General features: G+C 38.7%; 1 protein-coding gene across 3 annotated transcripts in view; it reads left to right on the forward strand.

Moving 5' to 3' along the window:
- The window catches only part of FGF14 (fibroblast growth factor 14), a 796427-nt gene that overhangs the window by 581993 nt on the left and 204941 nt on the right, over positions 1-9493 (forward strand). Inside the window, exon 1 of one of the 3 annotated variants that reach the window (XM_027854125.1) lies at positions 8978-9170. The exons of the other annotated variants lie outside the window; for them this stretch is intronic. Coding sequence (XP_027709926.1) covers positions 8978-9170 — 193 coding nt within the window. Of the gene's footprint in view, positions 1-8977; positions 9171-9493 lie in introns of those variants that run through there. 3 annotated transcript variants of the gene reach the window in all.

The following is a 9493-nucleotide window of genomic DNA, read 5'->3' on the forward strand; positions in this document are numbered from 1 at the left end:
AGAGAGAGAGAGAGAGAGAGAGAGAGAGAGAGAGAGAGAGAGAGAGAATGATTTTACTAGTGCAAGGTCAGGTATTCTGAGGAATTGCATATCTAGAGTACATAGAATTCCCCACAACTGGTCGTTTATGTAAGTTGGTATGTGTGCCTCTCCTTCCCCCCACTCCCTCAGTCATTTGGAACTAGCAAAAGGAAGAGTTGCCTTGTTTTTACATCTCCAGCTATACATATGTGGGAAAGAAAGGAGATGTAATGAAAAGGGGCTTAACTATGTCTAGTCTATTTATAAATGGTGAGGAGGAACCATGAAGTTGACCTTGGATCATCAACTCCCTAAGGCAGATAGCTGTTTAGAATAACTGGCTCCAAATTATATGAATTAAGCCCCTACAGGTCCCTTATTCCATTGTTAAGTTTTTCCCTTAATCTTCAATTTGGGGAAGAATCCATACCAAGCTTCCTCTGTTCACTGACCTTATTCATTATTTTCTTATGTGAGTGTCTACTGCTCTTCCTACTTTTCAGCTCCCCTCTTAGGTGTCTTTTTCTATTAGAATAAAAGCTTCCTGAGGGCAGGGACTATCTTTCTCTTTGTATGTATTTGTATCTTCAGTGTTTAGCACAGTGCCTGGCACATAGTAATACTTAATAGTAACTTCAGACTCTTGTCTGAAGGCTACCCTGTCCCTATTCTCAAGGGTTTAGGGAAGGACACAACAGCCTTTCATATACAGACTTTGTACTAATACCAAGAAGAAGCCCTGCCCTCATTTGGAAAATGGTGAGAAATAAGAGCATTTGCATTATTTAATAGTCACTGCCTGTATCATGCTGCAATAGAAACAGTAAAAATCAGATCTGGTCTCCATTTTATATATAAATGAAAACTCTTACCTATTTTGATTTGCCTACTTAGTAGAAACATATTGCAACCTTTGTTACATTGAGAAAATCTCTCTCTCCACATAAGCATCTGGAAGACACTGACTAAACTCCCCTCCATGAAATCAGCCCCACCCCCAAATATTGTTGTTTAAGTGTGTGTTTCTGCAGATGTGTGTATTTATTTCTCAAAACTAAGCCATCTACTGATAACAATCTGATATTTCTCCTCCAGGGAAAAAATGTTCCCCAAAAAGAGATCTTTTTGTACCAGTACTTTTCCTTTCTTTTTCTTTATTGAATCAAAATACAAAGCCATAAGTATATGCTATCCAGCTTTTTCCCTCCAGAAATGGAAAACTGTTACCTGTTGGCAGAAATTTCTTCCAGCAAAAAAAGTGATCAATAAAACCTACATTAAATTTACAGGTTTTTTTAAAAGCACTATAATTGCTAGCACTTATAGCTTAAATACCTTAATTTTTAATGGATTATCACTTTATTACTATGATTATAAAGGTGAGGTTTGAGCTTTCCCTCACTGCTCTTCCTCCTCATTCTAGTAAAGGCAGATACAAATGTCAAAAGAGGATACAAGATCTAGTTCTGTACTTGATCCTTTCTGGGGTAATAGTAAATGCAAGTCCTGGTACTTTATTAAAAAAAAATTTTGTTCAAAATAGCAAAATTATGTTATATTGACATTAATTGTATTCTCCTGTTCATAATGAATTTGAACCCAGATACGATACTAATTGTAAAAACAAAATACATTTTTTTGTGTCAATGAAAATTCCAGGGTGTTACTGCTAAGAATCCCATTTAAATATATGAATCTGTGTTTGGATTTAGGGGATAGTTAAAATGTGAAGAAGGGCCTGATTCCCTTAAGAAACAAGTTGTTAAAATGAAGGGTACCCTGAATGAGCAAAATAGAAACAGAAATGTGTCTGTATGTGTATGTACAATTCCATTAAGTGCATCATCTATGATTGATAGTCAAATAATGTTACTCAGAAACGAGTGAAGTTGAGATCATTATAGATAGAATTGTAGAAACTTTTGAGGGCAGGATACTTTGAGATTTTTCTTTGAGTATCAGTTGAGAAGATAAAGTCTCAATTTTCATCTCTAGTTTAAGGATCTGTCGAATACCCTGAAACAAATGTAACCATAGCTCTGACAACACCCTGGAGTGACCAGAAAGAAGGAAATAAGTACTAAGTTAGATAATAATTAACGAGCTTGTGACAGCTACAGTAGAATAGTTAATGTATAATTAAGAATTTTAATTTATTCTGCTTACTCCATTGCACTATTTCATATGAAAGGTAATGTTCATTGTCTATTCATTAAGTAACACCTAAAATATTTGCAACTAAGTTATCAGTCAATCTTATGTATCAAAACTATCCTAAAAGCAGAATTAAAAAAAAAAACAGTATTTGATCAGCCACAATGAATGTTATCAAGAAGATTCACTAAAATTCATGCACTTTTCTTCTAGGCTAAATTCATTAGGCCTTCACCCAGAATGTATTTGACTCTTAATTCCTGTAAAGGCTTGTGAGCATGGTTAAATGGTTTCCAAGCCAAAAGCAGATTAGGAACAATAAACAAAAAAAGGTGAGAAAAGCTATCACGGGAAGTTATGCTGAAAACTATGAAAATCAATAAGTGGCAATAGAACAATATAAAAACATTTATTGAACATATGTTCTGTGCAATAAAGAAAATACAGATAAAAAGTAGATGTGAGAAATAATATGTACAATTTTATGGTTGGACTAAATAGTCTTCTGAAACCTAGGACATTATGGCATTAGTTGATAAGGAAGCAATGTGGCATCACAGAAAGAGTGTTAGATTATGAGCCTGGGGACATAAATCTTGGCCCAATTTTTTCATTAACTTATAGTGTTTTTGGTTAAGTTACTTAATATCTCTGAGTGGGCCTCAATCTTCCCTCTTTGTAATTAAAGGTTGCTAGTTATGCCTAAGGTGAAAATTCTTAACCAAATAAGGAACAGAGGTTATTAGGCAAGAGAAAATGTAAAATTGTAATTGCTTAAAATAATAAAACTTCTACATGAACAAAATTGATTAACTATAATAAGGAGAGAAATTATCAATTGGGGAAAATGTTTGTATGAGATATTTCTGTTAATATCTAATGTTTGATATATTTAAGAAATTAGCACAAAATGACCTTAATGTATTACCAAATAAATGAATGATTAAAGTCTATGAAGAAATTGTTTACAAGGGAAGAATTATAAAATCTCAAAATCATGTCTTGACATATTTCTCCAAATCTCCAATATTAAGATAAATCCAAATTACACCAAGTCTATGATCTTCCATCTAGATAACTTGCAAAATTGCAAAAATATAGTAAATATTCAGTTTTATCTGTTCTACTGAAAGGCAGGCACACACATACATTATTGGTGGAGTTGGAAATTATCATTGCAGAAAACAATTTAGAATTTTATGAGAAAAGTCACTAAATTGATTATACTCTTTGACCAAGAGATTCTTTGACTCGGAATATACCCCCAAAGAGAATAAAGGCAGAAATAATGCCCCCATATAAACCAAAGTATTTGTAGCTACATGGTAGCAAGGAACTAGAAACAAAGGAGCTACATATCATTTATGGAAAGAGCAAAACAAATTGTGGTATATGAATGTAATGGAATATTATCATACTTTACAAAACAATATATATGAAGAATTCAAGGAAAATTTGGGAGACTTATATGAAATGATTCATTAAAAATTGGACACTACAAGAAAAAACAATATACATGATTTCTGTAACATAAATAGAAAGATAAAATAAAAATGAATTTTGCATAATACAATAACAAATCTTGCCTTCATAAAAAACATTAGGAAACCAAACTACCCTTTATTGGAAAGGTGTGGAACTATTTATGTAGGGGAAAATGTTTTTTAGCTGCATAGAAAATATATCATCTACACTAAATCATTCCTTGAGGGTCTTGGATAGTGGATAATTTGTCATGCGTCTTCTTTATATGAATAGCCTGTGAGGATAGTGAGTTCTTTATCCTTCCTTCTTTCAGTTTTCTATATCTGAAGTGAGTCTAATATTTATGTTTGTGCTACCCTAATTAGATATCATGAATCACTTGGCAGCAGCTAACAGAGTTGAAAAGTAGTAGTCTCCAGCAAAAATTAAAAAGCCTTTCTGGAGCATCCTGCCTTTAGTGCTTCCCCCCCCCCATAATAGAAGTTTACATTGATGTTTGTAAGGAATAATTGTAAATTATTTTCTTAAAGTAGTTAAGCAGTTTATGAAGGTAAGAACCATATTAGGAAACATATTTGGCTTTGATATTAAGGTAGTATATGGGATAATATAAAAAAGCTTAAAGAATAGAAGTAAATGGCATCAATTATCAGAATCTTTTTATGTGTTTAAACAAAATGTCAAACAGAATTACAAGCCATATTTGATGCATACAATAGTGAGATTAACAGGTTTCGAGGGAGGGTCTAATAAATAAGAATCAGATTCTGATGTATAATTTGTAACAACTTATGGATACATGTTCAGTTGCCCTAAGTTTTTTTTTTTTTTTTTTTTTTTTTGCCTAGCATCGCACACATTTTTTATCACAGGTTAAGACAGCAGATGGCTCTCTTGAGTTTTCCTTGGTGTTCTTAAAATTGTAAACAACCATGCCATGTTTCTGAGAGGGAAGTGGAGCAGCACAGATTTCAGGCTGGAAGATATACCTAAGCTTTACCACCACTGCTCCCCCTCCCCCTTCTCCATACAACTGTCTTCGAACTCCAGATGTCAAACACAATAGAAATGACCAGTAGTATTATATGAAGTTCATGACATGAAGTCAGATGAGCAAACTGTGAAAGAATCAGTGTTGTTTGCCTCTGCACCAGTGCATCTGATGCTAATTTCTGGCTAAAGAAAGGAATATGCAAAGTACTTTCCTCCCAAGCCCCAGATTAACTGATTTGAGCACCCTTTCTCTTATTAGTCAGTGGAAGTTGTGAAGTTTAATTTCCTTTCCACCTTAAAATATGCTTAATGACAGAGATTTGCTTTATTAGAACAAAATGTCAAGGACATCCTGGTATCTGGACAATGTTCTGACATTCTGGAAACCCACTTTAATACCATACCCAACTAGAATTGAACCTCTGTCCATGGTGCTAAAACCTAGGGAGTTCTCAATTGCTAATGAGCACACAGATAATGAGCAGCAAAGATATGGGGTTTAGTGAAGCCACATATAAGGAAGAAGTGCAGGAAAAATCTCCCTTTAATTATCCAAAAAGTTATGGAGAGACTCTAGTTTAAGGAAGTGTATTTTAAGAAAGAATATAATACAGTAATGGAAACAAACTCAAATTGCAATAAAACTTAAATTTAAAATATAGTTTAAGCTTTTTTAAAAAATAAAGGCACAGTGCTTGTAACCATGGCTCATAAAATTTTAGAGTTGGAAGTAATCTTAGATGACTTATAAACCAAAACTGTCATTTTGCAGAAGGAGGAGAACCTGAAGAACAAGGAGAATAAGTGATTCGACTCACTTAAGGTCACACAACTAGTTAGAGGCAGAATTTGGACTAGTACCAAGATTTCTGATTCTTTCTCTAGGATTCTATCTAATATCATCTAATGCCACCTGATCTACACATTTTAACAATGATAAGTTTTTAATATTCATCTCATTGACAATTAAAAAGAAAAACAAAGACCATTGCAGACACACTTGTTTGGACAATTTAATTTTAAAGTGATTCTAAAATCATGATTGAGTTTAGAGAGTATTAATCTGTCAATATCTTTGGTGACAGAGAGCTGAAATGGTAATTCTTCATCCATGCTTAATTTTTTTTGTTATGCCAAATAAAGAAATTTAAATCTGTAGTAATTCATGGTCAAAGTAGTAGAAATAGTTGCTTGTACCATGATAGATATCTTTTCATGGGGTTGAATGTTTAATGGGATTCTCCAATCAACCAAAGTGAAATTAGCTGGTAGAGGAAAAGTCAAGTAGGTAAGTAACCAGAAAGTTGATGAAAGAAAAGGAAGACTATATCTACCCATACATTTTCCTACTTCTCACATAGGTGAGATGAGAATTATACTCCCAGAAAACTATGACTGTAAATAACAGATTTTTTGTATTATAGTTTGGTGCATTATTTTGAGTGGGAGAATAATAATACCTTGAATTTGAATGATGCTTTCATGTGTTACTTTATCTTCAAAGTCTTTGAGATAGGTAGGACAACCGCTTTCAATCCCCATTTTATAGATGCAAAAATTAAGCATCTGAGAGGTAAAAATGATATTTCCATGGTCTCCCACTGAATAAATTATTCAATTAATTTGCAACCACTTATTAAGCACTTATTATGTAAGATACTCTATGAAGTGCTGGGGATACAAAAAAAATTAAACAGAATGCCCCCAAGAAGCTTGCATTTGAAGATTCATAACACATATGTTTGTAGTTGTATACAAAGTAGATATAAGGTAAATGACAGAACCAGGATTCCATTCAGGTCTCTTGACTCTAAAAAGGCAGATATCTTTCTAGTACCTATTATGCTGCTCACACCCCAGGAAGGTGGAAGAAACAAACTGTCCAGTCCATTTTATTATTAAGTACTACTTATATCAACCTGAGTCACAGCACAGTGGTTAGTAACTATTAGGTTGAGTCCTAAAGCCACTTATTCACCCCAGATTAAATTGTTTCTGATTGACTTCTCCCACCCCTTAAGAAGAAAGTCAATCTCGAGTAAACACTAAGGGTGGTGATGTAGTAATTGGGAAGGGTTAGACACTGAAGAGAGAAGTGCAAAGTATGTCTAGATTCCAGATGATCAGCCCTTGCACTGAATTAATTTCACTGGCCTGATTTCTACCTCACTCAGACAAAGAGAAAAAGTATATATCAGTTTATATTAGAATATGAAGAGACCCCATGGGCTGCAATGAGGATCTTATCTTATTCTAAAATGTTCACCATAAATGTTATCAGTATAAATTTTTTGATTCTCAAATGAGTCTTTTTTCTCCACTCCCTCTCCCTACCTTTCACATTAAATTGTGAGCCATTGAGTTTAGTTTATTTGTTTTCCCCATAATGATTTACCAAAATGGGGCAGAAGGAAGAGGAAAAGTAGGAAGCCCTGAGCAAGAGCTGGGATCTGTCACTCGGGGTGTATCCTAGAAACCATAGATCTGTACCAGCCAAGCATAAAGTGTATCTCTCCCAACTCTACCTTCTTCCCGCTTCCCCCACCCCTTCCTCCCTCCTGGGTGCTTGTATTTCACTGTCACCCAAGGCAGAGCTGTGTCCTAGACAGACTGAAGACTTGAAGAGCAGGAAGGGGAAACAGTCTGTGGCGTTGGAAACAGACTTCTGTGGTTTTCCTTTTCGTGACAATATTTCCACAAGGGACAAATGACCTCGGGACTCCGGGAGACAGAAGCTCAAGTTGTGTGTTAGCTATTTGTTGTCACTGGACACAGAGGATGCTTTCCCCCCCTGTCCTGCAGTAGGAGGGGGAGATAGAACATCAGTGTTTCTGTTAAGCCTTCCCCTACCTTCCCTTGGGTGCTATATCCTCTCCAGCTGCTGCTTTCCTAGCTACTGCTGCCTTAGTCCTCTCCTTTAACAGTTACAAGGAGGGGCTTATGGGTGGGGTCTTTTCATGCCTGCTTGTATCACCTTTTTCTCTGTCGCCTTCCCCCTTTCCCTCCTTCCACTGTACCAGCATTCCAAAATGGACACGCTTGTCCTTTCTGGCTGCAGAAGGGAGATCCCCACAAGTTAGGGTGGGCTAGGTGTGGAGTGGAAGGAACCAAGCCACACTATCCCAACCCTTCACCTCCATTTCCCTCTCCCTGGGATTCAGTGCTGCAGGGATTAGCCTAGGCGGGCTAAAGCACATCGCCCTCCAACCAGAACTGAGAGTTCCTGGAGACCGGGAGACACATTATAACCAAGAAGCCCAGCTAAGCAGAGGAAGTGGCTGCTGCTGGATCTATCTATTTATTGGAGACTAGAGATTTCCCACTAGCAGCAACGCACCCAAATTCCTTCAACTCGCCCTCCTCTACCACCACCACCACCACCACCACCACCTCCTCCTCTTCTTTTTCCTTTTCTTTAGTCTCATGGTATCCCTCGTCCCCTGTATCCCCTCTTTGCTTCTTTATTTATTTATTTAAAGAACGAAATGAAGAAGAGGTGGGAACATGAGAAGGTTGGAATGAAGCGCTTTGATTGCACGTCTCTGGGGAGAAGATTGCTCTCTCCAGATGCTGATTTCTAAAAGCACTTAGCAATCACCAGGCAGGAGTATTGAGCTGGAGACAGTGGTGGCGGCAGCGGCTGCATGGGCCGGTGGGCATCGGAAGCCAGGGTGTTCAGAGGCGGCGGTGGTAGCAGCAGCAGCAGCGGTAGCGGCAGCGACAGCGACAGTACTGTGAGTGAGAAAGCCTGGTGCCAGCTATTCTCCGTGAATGACTGATTGCCTTCCTTGAAGCCAGCCAAGGTTCTCCTCTGCCAACTCAGAGCCTAGGATCAAGAGACCTAGCCTCCAACCCCTACTGAACTCTTGGCCTGGGAGAGGCACAAGAAGGAAAGAAGCCTCCGGTGTGACTGGAGGGAGCAGCGGAAAGCCGGGGCTGGGGGTACACAGTGAAAGGCACCAGTGAAACCGGCAGAGTCCTGCTCTTAAGTTGCTGGTGGGGGTGGGTGGCTGTGAAGACCTGTATCTGCCCCTTACTTGTGCCTCCTGGCAACGCGGCAAAACCAGGAGATTCTCACCTACCCAAAGACTCTGGTGCCTCATACCTGCTAAGCGCATAGGGAAGATGGGTCCCAGTAGGGACTGAGCGTCCACTCTCCCAACCCATTTCCAAACCTCCCTATCAGGTTCCCAAGCTCTCCTGCTTAGTGCGTGAGGAGCTTGTGTCCCATTCCTGTCCTATCCCCTTTTTCCCCACTCTCCCTTCCCATCCCCATTCCTGTCCTCATCCATAACCTAGTTGGGACTGGTCGCTGAACCACACCATGGCTGCAGCCATCGCTAGTGGCTTGATCCGGCAGAAGCGACAGGCACGGGAGCAGCACTGGGACAGGCCCTCGGCCAGCAGGAGGCGGAACAGCCCCAGCAAGAACCGGGGGCTATGTAATGGGAACCTGGTGGATATCTTCTCCAAAGTGCGCATCTTTGGCCTCAAGAAGCGAAGGTTGAGGCGCCAAGGTCTGTAGGTGTTGTGCTTTCCCATTGACTGCTTCCATTCCCTTCTCCCTTCCTTTGTCCCTTCCCTTTCAGGTCACCTGCAAGGATTCCTTTCACTTCTCCTCTCCTCTTGGTCCTGAGTCTGTTACTTCCTCTTTCCTTCCCTTCTCCTCTTACTACTTTTCTCGGTGACTTTTCCTGGGTGCTGGGAATGCTGCTCTCTTGGGCAACCTGTAGCAACGGAAAACTTAATGGGGCCAACAGCTTTTGGCAAGTTTATAGCGCTCCTAGCTCCTGTTCTCCCTCACTCCCACTTGTTCTCTGGGTCTCCTGGGAGGGGGGGG

Source organism: Vombatus ursinus, unplaced genomic scaffold (genome assembly GCF_900497805.2).
Source record: "Vombatus ursinus unplaced genomic scaffold, bare-nosed wombat genome assembly UNPS02010304.1, whole genome shotgun sequence".
Classification (NCBI taxonomy): domain Eukaryota; kingdom Metazoa; phylum Chordata; class Mammalia; order Diprotodontia; family Vombatidae; genus Vombatus; species Vombatus ursinus.